We start from the raw sequence: 14,747 nt of genomic DNA on the forward strand, positions 1-14,747 counted from the left end.
GAGTTTGCACTGTACAATCATGTTGTTTGCATTTTCTTCTTTGAAAACAAAATAGCAGTGAAATTTCCATGAATTGAAAGCATTTTCCCCATGGGCAGCATCGTTTCAACTAGCAGCAGTGATTCAATCTGCGTCTGAGAAGATTGTAGATGGGTGATATTTGCACATGCACCAGCGGGTGGATCACGTGAGTCGTCACTGGCAACAGAACCAGGAACTACTCTATAATCAAGCAACGCTTAATATGGTGTTATTATGGCAAAATAATGATTTATTTAGTTTTAAATTAAACCATTGTAATCCTGATAGTATTTCCCTTTTTTTCAAAATGTAACTGTAATCTGATTACTACATTTTTTGACGTAACTGTAATGAATTACAGTTACTGGATTTTTGTATCCTGGTTATGTAACGCCATTACATGTATTCCGTTACTCCCCAACCCTGCATTTTGATAAATTTTTCCAAAAACAAGACTTAAAATCTTAGGTCATTTTGCATCTCAAGAAAAACTTATCTTGATTTAAGAATTTTAGATATTGTACTGGTAAACAATACAAAAATACTGAGTAAGAAACCACTAGGCCTAAGGCTGTGTCCGAAATCACCCCATACCCTTAAACAGGGCACTATTTGAGGGAACAGCCATTTGTAGTGATGTCCGAAACCATAGTGGATGTTATTGAATGCACTCATTCGATCCCATAATGCACCGCAATAACGAGTTTACAACTGATGTACGCTCACCGGCTACAGAAACCCATAATGCACTGTGAGGGTCATTCCGAATGAATTCTCGTGTCTTGCCAGAAGGTGGCGCCCGCAGCTGAATCATCTATTCATCCATTTTCTAAACTGCTGGACCAATGTGGGTACAGTGTAATATCATACAGGTAGGAATTCTTTTTTAATGAATTATAATAATAATAATATTATAATATTATTATTAATTATTTTGAGAGTGTCAATTATTATTAATAATTGACTTTAATAATTATAATATTATTAATAATTATTTTTTTAAACAATTATAATTAAGGTTTATACATGCTAGTTTCCATGACTGAGTTAAAGATAAATCTTTTAAGTACTACTGGTTTCAAATAATTATTAAACAGCATTACAGCAAGCACAAACTATGCAAAAGCGGCAGCCCTTCCGGCGCACTCAGTGTCCGAATTCATTCATTTGTTTTCATTCACTCCTTCAAGTGGACTATATTAGTGGAGTAATGATTTCGAACATAGCTTTAGACTGTGAGCATGAATTACAAAATAAAAGACATGAACACATGAATAAAACCCAAACCCAACATTACAAATTCTTGCTGACATCACAGTATGGTATATTTTAAACTATATCCGCATACATACAGCACATTCTCGTAAAGCAGTGCATACTATATAGTAAATGTGCTTGATTGCTTGTATCGTCACAAAATTTAAACTATATTGCCCAGCTTTACTCTGCTAAATGTGACTATAAGGTATGAAGATATTATAAACATTTACATTTATTCATTGAACAATCAAAGCAATTATCCAGCAAAAGGGCAACAATAGAATAAGTGCTGAGACAATTCTCACTTAGTTTAGCACAGTGCATGCAGCAAGGATTTTGTGTTAGTGTTAATAGGTGTTAACAAAAGAGATGTGTCTTTCAGCAGTTTCTTGAAAATGGCTAAAGACACCGCTGCTCAGGTGGAATTAGGCAGGTCGATGTAAAGCTGCTTTGTATCAATATATGTTGTGAAAAGCTCTATACAAATGCATTTGACTCGACTTTTTAAGTAAAAACTAGCCTGCTAACTTCATGTGTTGTTACAGAACAAGGAGATGCAGATGATCTGCTAGCAGCTGTGCACATAATTATCATATTGGAGCCGCTGACTGAATACACTTCCTCTCAGGTTATACATAGTGAGAAAAGGAAATGGCCTGTCTTAGCAAGCTAACAAAAGCATCATTACTCAACATGGCCCATGGCTAACATAAATTTCACACGTGCACACCCACTCTTCATGTGGTTACCCTCTCCTGCACTTGTCTTCTGGACAAACAGGCATTTAAGCCACAGCTACATGTTTATTGCTGCTGTCTATTTACATCATATGACTGGAGCAAGCAAACAAAAGTTTTGTTCTTGGCTGTGTGCTAAGACCCAGCTCAAGTGAGTGTCTTGGCACACAAGAAACAAACACGGACAGCTGAGATACACAGCGATAGAAGCTGAAGATCCATGTGGCAGCTCCCCTCCTATACTATATACTAGTGACTGATGGGCCATGACCCAAAATTGGGTCATTGAAAGCAGAGAAAATGCAAATAAGAAAAAGCAGCTCACAGTACAACCATTCAAAAGTTTGGGGTTGGTAAGATTTTTTAAGATGTTTTTGAAAAGTCGCATTTATTTGATAAAAAAAATAACATTAATATTGTGAAATATTGTTATCAATTAAATTAAATCTTGTGCAAAGCTGAATTTTCAGCATCATTACTCCAGTCTTCAGTGTCACATGATCCTTCAGAAATCATTCTAATATGCTCAAGAAACAAAATCAAAGTTTAAAACAATTGTGCTGCATAATATTTTTTTTGTGGAAACCATGACACACTTTGAAACAAAAAATCAACATTTGAAATGTCTTTACTGTCAGTTTTGATCAATTTAATCAAATCGAATTACATAGATGCCAACATGAACTTTTTTTTTTTTTTTTACATTTTTATGTTAAAGGGTTAGTTCACCCAAAAATGAAAATTCTGTCATTTATTACTTACCCTCATGCCATTCTACACCCGTAAGACCTTCATTAATCTTTGGAACACAAATTAAGATATTTTAGTTGAAATCTCCATGAGGCCTCCATAGGGAGCAATGACACTTCCTCTCTCAAGATCCATTAATGTACTAAAAACATATTTAAATCAGTTCATGTGAGTACAGTGGTTCAATATTAATATTATAAAGCGACAAGAATATTTTTGGTGCGGCAAAAAACAAAACAAAATAACAACTTATTTAGTGATGGCCGATTTCAAAACACTGCTTCAGGAAGATTCGGAGCACAAATGAATCAGTGTGTCGAATCATGATTCAGATCGCGTGTCAAACTGCCAACGGCTGAAATCATGTGACTTTGGCGCTCCGAACAGCAGATTCGACACACTGATTCATCTGTGCTCCAATGCTTCCTGAAGCAGTGTTTTGAAATCGGCCATCACTAAATAAGTCGTTATTTTGTTTTTTTTGGCGCACCAAAAATATTCTCGTCGCTTTATAATATTAATATTGAACCACTGTACTCACATGAACCGATTTAAATATGTTTTTAGTACCTTTATGGATCTTGAGAGAGCAAGTGTCATTGCTCCCTGTGGAGCCCTCATGGAGCCATCGGATTTCAACTAAAATATCTTCATTTGTGTTCCGAAGATTAACGAAGGTCTTACGGGTGTGGAACGGCATGAGGGTAAGTAATAAATGACAGAATTTTCATTTTTGGGTGAACTAACCCTTTAAAGTGAAAGTGACGTGACGTGTGTCCAAGTATGGTGTTCCATACTCGGAATTTGTGCTGTGCATTTCACCCATCCATGTGCACACAAGTGCAGTGAGTATTGAACACACATGCCGTGAACACACACTCGGAGCAGTGGGCAGCCGTTTTCAGATTACTCCACATGAGTAATCTGCACTCTAAGTTTAGTGGGCTGGATGAAAAAGGTATGCTAGAGGAGTGTAACATGGGAAACCAAATATCAGTGTCCTCGTTTGGCATGTAACTCTGATGTGCAATGTGAAAATCACAGCACCTGCTTCTACTGGTGTGTTTTTCAGGAAGCTTGATGTATTTCATACATTAGGCTGATATGTTGTCAAATGGTCTGGGCATTTTGCACTAGGTTGTGACTGAGTGCCAAATAATGTGTGCTCTCTGATATACAGGAGTATTAATATAGAATCATGACACTATTATGATTAATATAGTATTTAGTAACTTGACTAAGGAGGATTAATTGGTAATGATGTTTTCTTGTTTTGGAGCTTTAAATAGACCCACATACCCTGATAAGTGTCAAAAATATTTTAAGTACTGAATCTGGAGAAAAGGTAATATTTTAAAATATACCATACCGTGACATCAGCAAAAAACGAATGTCTTAATTGACTTAATTCTCATTAAAAAATATGCCTTACAACTTTTTTCTTGAAAAGATCATTTTATCTTCATAAAATTATGCCTGGTTTTGATGCTTTTCCTCAAAATAATACGCAATTCTTGAAATCTATCCTGTATTTTTTTAAAGTGGCTCTAAAACACAAGATTTGTTGATTATAGATGAACATTCTGACTTTTTCTTCCCGTCTCATGCACTCTTGTTAGGGCCCGAGCAACGATGGTGTGAGGAACCTATTGCTCGGTCAATTGTTCTTCTCAAAAATGAATCACATTTTTGAGGGCCTAAATATTCTTGAAAACTCATGACACTTTGCACATGCATCAAAAGTGGTGAAAATTTACGTCTGATATGAGTTTCAGAATAAGGTGTGGCAAAATGGCTCGATAGCACCATCTTCAAAATTTCAATTAAGCACCCTTCACGCTACATTTCAGGTGCAAGTATGAAATTCAGTAGACACATGTAACAGCCCAATACCTATAAAAAAGTCCCTGGGAGCAAATCCTGAAAACCCAACAGCAAGTCAAATATTTTGAATTTTCTCTGCAAAATTTGTGCAGTTTTTGCCATTTCCACATGTTGTACTTTAATGAACTCCTCCTAGAGCTTTAATCAGATCAACGTCATATTTGGTCAGTCTAATCTAAAGGCCTTTGAGACGTTAAATTGTGAAGATCTGGTAGCAGGAAATGTGGAAAATACAAATGACTGATGTAGTCCTCCTATATTTATATACTTAAAGGTTTAAGTCACCCAAAAATGAAAATTATGTCATTTATTACTACCCTCACGCCGTTCCACACCCGTAAGACCTTCGTTAATCTTCGGAACACAAAATAAGATATTTTAGTTGAAATCCGATGGGTCTGTGAGGCCTCCATAGGGAGCAATGACTCTTCAAAATCCATAAAGGTACTAAAAACATATTTAAATCAGTTCATGTGAGTACAGTGGTTCAATATTAATATTATAAAGCAACGAGAATATTTTTGGTGCGCCAAAAAAACAAAATAACAACTTATTTAGTGATGGCCGATTTCAAAACACTGCTTCAGGAAGCATCGGAGCATAAAGAATCAGTGTATCGAATCATGATTCGGATCACGTGTCAAACCAGCAAACTCAGGGCAAACTGCTGAAATCACGTGACTTTGGCGCTCTGAACAGCAGATTCGACATGCTGATTCACAATGCACAATGCCATCACTATATAAGTCGTTATTTTGTTTTTTTTGGCACACCAAAAATATTCTCGTTGCTTTATAATATTAATATTGAGCCACTGTACTCGCATGAATTCATTTAGATGTGTTTTTAGTACCTTTATGGATCTTGAGAGAGGAAATGTCATTGCTCCCTATGGAAGCCTCACAGAGCCATCGGATTTCAACTAAAATATCTTAATTTGTGTTCTGAAGATTAAAGAAGGTCTTATGGGTTTGGAACGGCATGAGGGTGAGTAATAAATGACAGAATTTTCATTTTTGGGTGAACTAACCCTTTAAATGCATATTAACCACTGTGCATTGTTTTCCCAAAGCCACCGGGTGGCGGTGGCACAGGTGTGAGGGCCCTTTCATCGCTGCTTGCAGCTTTAATTTTATTTATATTTCTCAGCCTGTGTAAATGAGGCCAGCCATGGCTGCTGTAACTATGTGCTATGTCTAATGTGCTTAGATCCTAAAGATAGCATCCCTGCCTCAGGCTTCCAGACAACATATTTAATGAAACTTAATTTCAACAGAGCCTACCTAAAATTGACAAACCTGGCTATGTACAACTTGGAAACTATTTTTTATTACTGAGACTTGAATAATGTTAGCCAAGATTCAGCCATTAGATCTCCTTTTTTAAATAAAAAAAAATATATAAAAATTACTTTTTAGTTTAACTGTGTCAAGTTATAGGTAATTTGTAGCATGGCAAGTCCATCTCGATGAGGGTAGCTTTGGAGTCTCTACCTCCAAAGCTACCTCAAAAACTATGTGCAAAAAGCTGTTTTTAACTTAAACTTTTCACTTTTGCTAGTTTAAGGACAGGAAAAAATGGTCAGCGCACCCGGCGCATGGTCTAAAAGGGTTGTCCCTATTCTCTTAATGAGTAATGGGTGTGTTTTGGGCATAACATGCAATAAACCAATCTGAGTCTCATCTCCCATTCCCTTTTAAAGCCAGTTGCACTTGCACCAAGGCAGATACGCTATTTACATGGTGGAATTTGCAAGAAACGGATCTGCTCGTGCACAAGGTTAAAGTGTGCGAGCAGATAATCTACGGGAAAAGCCGGATTCCACCAAAGCATTTTTATCTTTATGCACACAATAATAATCTTTTGCATTGTAATCCTTTTATTTTTAATATTTGGCATGTTTGTGTGCTGCTGCGTGTCCCTGTGTGTGTAATAAGCAGAGTGTACGCGCGTTGTGCACCCGCATATAGGTGCATATTACTAAAGCGCTCTTTAAATGACAAAACAAATATTGCTCCTGACTTTAGGCCAGGTTTTCGTTGGTCAATGGCGCAGTCTATTTCAGTTGCCTCAAAATAGCAACGCGCCAACAATGTGCCTGAACATGTCGTTTTCAGACCAGCATGCCCATGGGTGCACAAATTGGGTGCTATTTAAACAACGTGGCGCAGGATGTGAAAATGATAACTGCGTCGGGCTGAAACTAGCAAAAAACACATTGTGCCTGGTGTATGATAGGGCCCTGTATGTCTGTACATTTGCATTTGGCTGACACTTTTATCCAAAGTGACTTGTGTTGTATACATTTTATCATGTGTGTGAACCCCTTGACCTTGGCATTGTTAGCACCATGCTCTACTACTATCTACAGGAACGTCTTATATAACCTGCCAGGCTCATTCTTACCTTTACTTCTCAGGTGCTGAATCTGTTCCTGGCCCTGCTACTCAGCTCCTTCAGTGGGGATAACCTGTCTGGAGGTGATGACGATGGTGAGATGAACAACCTTCAGATCGCCATTGGTCGCATCACCAGGGGCATAGATTGGCTCAAAGCCTTCGTTGCCGGTATGGTGCAGCAGATTCTAGGAAAGAAACCTCCCGACAATAATGAGGGAGGAGGGGAAGGAGACATAGAACTATATGCCTTAAACCACCTGGATGAGGGGAAAATGGCAGATGGCTTGACCAACTGTTTGTCTGAAACACTGACTGTGCCTATTGCTCGTTTTGAATCCGATGTTGAAGAGGACTCGGATGAATCTTGTGATGAAGAGGGTGGAAAGGTAAGGGGTCAATCAACTCTACTTCAGTCTCTTTCCATCATTATCTAGAATATACACTTTGGATTGTTCCACTCCAGTGGTAAGTGAAAAGATACTGTCACAGTTACGTTCTGTTTAGTTTTCATTGTCTTGTTCTGCGTAGGGCACATTTACATGACTACGATGTACTAAAAATGGAAACAGACAACAACATTGTCAAAACGATCCCTGTTCACACGGATCCACGAAAACGACGAAAACATTGTATTATGCATGCTAGGCCAGTAGTTGGCAATGTCACTTTGCAAAGAAAAACTACGTGCCTATAGACTGAACACGTGATACACATGAACATGACAATATGTTTTCACAAATTTGCATTTTTGTAGTTTACACAGAGACAATAACAGTATAATTTTCAAAAACTTGCACTTTGAAAACCGTTTTAAAAGTTTGCATTTTCAGGCCCCCAAAATGCCATTGTCATGTTAATGGATGAACACATAAAGTTTTCCATTTTTAGTTGAAAACGGTGCCGTGTAAATGGCCCCTGGAGTTCTCACACAGCAAAATCCCCAGAGTTAAATCAACTCTGCTCAGATTACATATGGTCCCTCTCTATATAGTGTTAAAGTAATACTGAAGCAGAGTTAAAGTTAATGAGATAATTAAGTGATTAATTAAGTTATGATTGAGCATTAGTGATGAACACCTGCTGTTAACAAGCAGAATCACTGAAGAGAAACACAATAACTACAAATGACTTCCAGCCACAGTCTTAGATGAAATCAACTGAAGATAAAATACATTAAATCTCTCAGGATCTGATTAAACAACTCCACAAACAGCATATTGTCTCATTAACTTTAACTCTGCTTCAGTATTATTTTAACTATATGTAGAAAGGACCATGTGTTCTCTGAGCAGAGTTGATTTAACTCTGGGGATTTTGCTGTGCACCTGTTCCCTGTTCTGTTATCTTCCTCTGTGTATTTAAGTCCTTAGTTTTTTTGTGTTCATTGTCGTTAAAGTTATGGTAGCTGTGCTCTTGTACTTGTCCACTGAAGGCGAGTTGAAGAAACCAAGTGCATTTTGTTTACATCCAAACATGAAGAAAATACAAAAGAAACAATGACCTTACTTCACTTAAAAACATGAACTAAACATAAACCTGAACATAAACATAGCAAACTCACCAACAGCAGTTACACAAACAACATTAAAGATAGACAGGGTAGTGATGGGTACTTTCGAAACGCTGCTTCATGAAGCTTTGAAACCTTTACGACTTTTGTTTCAAATCATGGGTTTGGAGCATGTTTCAAACTGCCAAAGCCATGTGATTTCAGTAAACGGGGCTTTGTTACGTCATAACTGTTTCGAAACGTTTCGAAATCTAGCAATACAATACATCTAGCAAAACATCTCATATTCTTTACGTCTTTTGCTGCACAGGCCGCTCTTAATGATGACGACTCTTCAGTTTGTAGCACAGTGGACTACCGGCCTCCAGAACCTGAGCCTGAGCCCGAAGAGGAAGAAGAACCAGAGCCTGCTGAGCCAGAGTCCTGTTTCACAGAGGGTGTGCATGCATTTTTCTTCAATTTTATCACCATTTCTTACCAGTACCATAATGAATATTAGTGTTCACTGGTTGTTCATGGTAATTTTTTTCCTCTCTCTTTTTACCTAGGTTGTGTTACGCGATGTCCATGTTTGAGTGTAGACACCACAGGAGGATGGGGCAAAAGGTGGTGGAATCTGCGAAGAACATGCTTCACCATCGTTGAGCATGACTACTTTGAGACCTTCATCATCTTTATGATCCTCCTTAGCAGTGGAGCACTGGTGTGTCTGTCAATACTGAGCCTTCCAGTCCTTCCTAGTTTAATTTTATGGAAATGGAAACTTATAAATCCATTCATGTTTGTTTGATGCATCATTTATTTAATTCTGTCAGGCTTTTGAGGATATCAACATTGAGCGCCGCAGAGTGATCAAGATCATCTTGGAGTATGCTGATAAAGTCTTTACATACGTTTTCATAGTGGAGATGTTACTGAAGTGGGTGGCGTACGGTTTCAAGACCTACTTCACTAATGCATGGTGCTGGCTGGACTTCTTCATTGTGGATGTGAGTCTATGTGTAAAATTTTCATCTTAAAAGGATAGTTCACCCAAAAATGAAAATTTGATGTTTATCTCCTTACCCCCAGCGCATCCAAGATGTAGGCGACTTTTTTTCTTCAGTAGAAGACAAATTATGATTTTTTGACACAATCAATACGAGTCGAAAAAACATGCACAGACAAATCCAAATTAAACCCTGCGGCTCGTGACGACACATTGATGTCCTAAGACACGAAATGAAACAGTATTTATATCATTCAAATGAATCAGTATTTATAAGAAACAGTATTTATATCATTTTTTACCTCTAATACACCACTATGTCCAACTGCGTTCAGCACTCGCTTAGTGAGTTCTGATCGCGCTCTGACAACAGCAGTGATGTCTCGCGCTTATACTTAAATGAAGGCTAGGCATCACTTCTGATGTCAGAGCGCGATCATACCTCACTAAGTGAGTGCTGAACACAGTTGGACATAGTGGTGTATTAGAGGTAAAAAATGATATAAATACTGTTTCTCACACAAACCGATCATTTCGTGTCTTAGGACATCAATGTGTCGTCACGAGCCGCAGGGTTTAATTTGGATTTGTCTGTGCATGTTTTTTCGACTCTTATTGATTGTGTTCCCATTCACTCCCATTATTTGACTGACAGACGGCAACGGTTCCAGTTAAAAATCATCATTTGTGTTCTACTGAAGAAACAAAGTCACCTACATCTTGGATGCGCTGGGGGTAAGCAGATAAACATCAAATTTTCATTTTTGGGTGAACTATCCCTTTAACCCTTATCAGCAAATATCTGTTGGATGCCAACATTTGTGTGTACTGATTTGCTCACTTTTTTTTATTTAAGGTGTCTCTGGTCAGTTTAGCAGCCAATTTAATGGGCTATTCTGACCTTGGAGCGATCAAATCTCTCAGAACACTCAGGGCTCTTCGACCCCTCCGAGCTCTGTCAAGATTTGAGGGAATGAGGGTAAAGAATGTCTCTCTTCTCATTTATGTTCATTTATGTGCGATTCTTCAATTCTGGAATAAAGATCTTAAGTTGACATTGATTATCTTTAAATTGGATTTTGATTTAATATGTGATGGTGTCAATGTTGTATATTTCAATTTTCTAATGTGTGTGATGGTAATGACATTTTCCACTTTTTCAAGATTATTTGTTAAACCTTGAGGTGCATCTCAATCAGTTCCCTAGTTCAGTAGATTCGAATTTGTGCAGCTTCGTGAAGCAGTGTTTTGAAATCGCCCATTACTAGATATTGTTGAATAAAGTTGATATTTTGTTATTTTTGGCGCACAAAAAGTATTCCAGACGCTTTAAAATATTAAGGTTGAACCATGAGCCTCACATGAGCTGTTTTAAATATGTCTTTAGTAGCTTTCTGGGCATCTGAAAGTAGGGCTGGACGATTATGGCCTAAAATCAAAACCTCGATTAATTGAACATTTTACCTCGATTATGATTAATGAACGATTTTTTTTTTTTTTTTTTTGACCTCCTAGTTCACTGACAAGGTTTGTACTGTAAATAGCCTATGATTGACTATTAAGGTGGGATATTTTTTTTCCTGTTGAAAGAGTGATCTGACATCATAGCTCACTATCAGCAGTTATTTTATCTATGGTTTGTAACATTTCTTACAGGTTTCTGCTCGTTGTAAATCAGATAAAGATAAATTAGCACAGTACCAGTAGTGATTGCGTGTGTGAATTAGTCATACCGTCTCTCTATTAATTGTGAAGCTGTGGGTTGTAAATAGTTCCTTCAAAAGTAGAAAAAATAGATGCTACAACTTTTAAGTTTCTAAGCTATTTTAGTGATAAATCACAGGACAGCGCTGACAACAAGTTTCTGCGTTCCTCTGTGTGCGCGCGATCTTCACGTTTTGCGCAGCTGTTTGTATGAGTGTTCGTGCCACATGCAGCTGCGCGAGCGCGGCATAGATGTATATATCTATGCGAGCGCGGTAGCTCGATATAATAATACACATCCGATCGTCTAATCGCTTGAATGTCCAAACCATAAAACAAATACAACTGACAAAGTTTAGTCAAGACGCAAGGCTCACCGCTCGCGCGCCATCACTATGTGTTGAACCGGCGTTCACCTCCGTGTTTTTCTTTTATGCCACTGACTGGACTGGGCGGAGTCACGTGGCTACACACGCAGTTATGTTTTTAAGGGGGAAGTATTAACAGGATTAAAAAACCGAAATAACCGACATGGGAAAATTACGTCGGTTAGAGGTTCTGAATTTAGGTTTCGATTACTTTTCGATTAATCGTCCAGCCCTATCTGAAAGTGTTAATTATCTTGCTGGCAATGCTGAGGGGCAGAACATTTCCCCTAAGTGAATTTGTATTTTTATGATAACGTTGAAGTTGTTCTTAAATATCTCTCATTTGACTCTAATTCAGGATTGTGTTCATACTCCACACAGGTGGTGGTGAACGCACTGGTTGGTGCAATTCCCTCCATTTTTAATGTGCTCCTGGTGTGTCTGATATTCTGGCTCATCTTCAGCATTATGGGGGTCAATCTGTTTGCTGGAAAGTTCTACCACTGCATCAACACAACCACAGAGGAACGCTTCCCCATGGATGTGGTCAACAACAAGAGTGACTGCATGGCACTGATGCACGAGGCACGCTGGGTCAATGTCAAGGTCAACTATGACAACGTGGGTCTAGGCTACCTCTCTCTACTGCAAATTGTAAGTTTTCCCATTAATTGCAGCCATAAACAGCTGTACTATCACGAGGAAGCAAATTTTGCGTGATCTTTTTTTGGGGGGGAGCTTGATATACTATGAAAACAGAAATTCAGACCTCAAAAAAGGTCAAAAAAGTATTTATTGATACTAGGCTAAAAAAAAAAACTTTAACAAATGTGTGACATCAGAAAAAATATATATTTACACATAGTGAATATATTTTCATGTCCTTTTCTTTTTTTGCATCGGAGGACACAGAGGTACAAATCCATAATGAATCAATGTGTTTTACCTGACATGCTGATATTCAGAAAGTACTCTCTCCATATAGGCCACATTCAAAGGTTGGATGGATATCATGTATGCTGCAGTGGATTCTAGAGAGGTATGTGAATGACAAGCTTTCCACCTGTAACATTTACAATGCTCAACTGCTGCAAAGCAATTCTATATGTTGTATGCATTTAATGTAGTGCGAGTTGTGAGCTTTTGAATTGACAATAAATAGTCAACACAACTTTCTGTTAGGTTGTCCTCGCTGATTGCATGCAAAGACCGTGCAATTTCTAGGTTTTTACCATTATATGCTCACCCTCATGACTTTCCAAACATGTATGCTGTTAAAAAGGACAAAAATGATTTAAAAACCATAAATGTAGTCCATACTACTTGTGCACTGTAGTGTAAGTGTTTTGAAGCCATTCAATAGCTTTGTGTAACGAACCAACTCTCAAATCAAATATGGTGCATATGGATGGCTCAGGTTGGACGTCAATAACATCGAGCATTGTTGGTTCTTGTAACCAAACTTCATGACATCAAAGTTGTGCTATTGATTTGAGTTCTGTAGCGAAGGTTAGGGAATAATAAAGTGTATAATGACTTTAAAAATATTGTGATTATACGAGCAGTGACCTGTTTTTAAAAAACAATGCCTTATTTCTGTTTAGAGTTTCGAAACTTACTCTCAATAGCATTGATTATTTCTTTTCCATGTCAGGTGGAAGAGCAGCCATCATATGAGATCAACCTTTACATGTACCTATATTTTGTTATTTTCATCATTTTTGGCTCCTTTTTTACTCTCAACCTCTTCATTGGTGTCATCATAGACAACTTCAATCAGCAAAAGTCAAAGATAAGCATCTCTTTTTTGAACTAACCTCCAAATGAATTTGTGATGCACATTTGAATTGTTCTTTAACAGAAAGAATAATTAATATTTGTTTCTTCTGCACTTTGGAGGGAAAGACATTTTCATGACAGAGGAACAGAAAAAGTACTACAATGCCATGAAAAAGTTGGGTTCCAAAAAACCTGCAAAACCTATCCCTCGGCCGTCGGTATGAACCATCATTTTTCCATTGCTGGGTTTTTACCATAACAACTAACTTTTTTTTATTTGAATATCAGCATTAAATCTCTTGAGGTTTTTAAAAACTAATCTACATTATTGTTCTTCTAACAGAATGAGATCCAGGGCGTGGTGTTTGACTTCATCACAAAACAGTTCTTTGACATCTTTATCATGGTGCTTATCTGCCTCAATATGGTGACCATGATGATAGAGACAGATGACCAGAGTCCTGAGAAAGAGGATATCCTGTACCAGATCAATTTGGTGTTCATTATCATCTTCACGGGGGAATGCATACTTAAGATGTTTGCGCTCAGACATTACTTTTTCACTATTGGCTGGAACGTCTTTGATTTTGTTGTGGTCATCCTTTCAGTAGCAGGTAAGTGTAGAACAACCTAGGCTCATTGGAAAAACGTGCCTAAGGTGATATTTCTGCAAAATTATGTTATGTTGTTTCTTGCGCATTTCACAAAAATTGAAAATAATGTAGCACCTTGCACTAAATGTACCCTAAACCTAACTGATAGTGTGGGCAAAACCAAGCATTTTGGTTTGGTTTGAGCTCTTTTATTGTAATTCGTGTTTCACAGGACTTGTTTCAGAGTGCTCCACATCACAAGTGCAATGCTGTACCAAGTTTACAATGTCAGAAAAGCCATACATATGGAGTTTACAAATCATGCACTATAGAAAAAGCGCTTTGAGATAACAACATAGTGTTGCATAAGGAACCAAATTAAGTCTTTATTAAAGGGTTAGTTCACCCAAAAATGAAAATTCAGTCAATAATTACTCACCCTCATGTCGTTCCACACCCGTGAGACCTTCGGAACACAAATTAAGATATTTTTGATAAAATCCGATGGCTCAGTGAGGCCTTCATTGCCAGCAAGATCCTATCCTTTTTCAGTGCCCAGAAAGGTACTAAAAACATATTTAAAACCGTTTATGTGACTACAGTGTTTCAACCTTAATGTTATGAAGCGACGAGAAGCAACTTTTTGAAGTGACTTTTTGTATGCTAAAAAAAACAAAATAATAACTTTATTCAACAATATCTAGTGATGCATGATTTCAAAACACTGCTTCATGAAGCTTCGAAGCTTTACGAA

General features: G+C 37.7%; 1 protein-coding gene across 1 annotated transcript in view; it reads left to right on the plus strand.

Annotated features, from left to right (window-relative positions):
• Nucleotides 1-14,747, plus strand: part of scn4aa (sodium channel, voltage-gated, type IV, alpha, a) — a 54,061-nt gene that overhangs the window by 35,880 nt on the left and 3,434 nt on the right. The window contains 10 exon segments of the mRNA XM_048170242.1: nucleotides 7,072-7,437; nucleotides 8,872-8,998; nucleotides 9,110-9,264; nucleotides 9,377-9,550; nucleotides 10,406-10,528; nucleotides 12,003-12,275; nucleotides 12,607-12,660; nucleotides 13,276-13,413; nucleotides 13,514-13,618; nucleotides 13,744-14,014. Of these exon segments, the coding sequence (XP_048026199.1) occupies nucleotides 7,072-7,437; nucleotides 8,872-8,998; nucleotides 9,110-9,264; nucleotides 9,377-9,550; nucleotides 10,406-10,528; nucleotides 12,003-12,275; nucleotides 12,607-12,660; nucleotides 13,276-13,413; nucleotides 13,514-13,618; nucleotides 13,744-14,014 (1,786 nt within the window).

This window comes from Megalobrama amblycephala, linkage group LG20 (assembly GCF_018812025.1).
Source record: "Megalobrama amblycephala isolate DHTTF-2021 linkage group LG20, ASM1881202v1, whole genome shotgun sequence".
NCBI lineage: Eukaryota > Metazoa > Chordata > Actinopteri > Cypriniformes > Xenocyprididae > Megalobrama > Megalobrama amblycephala.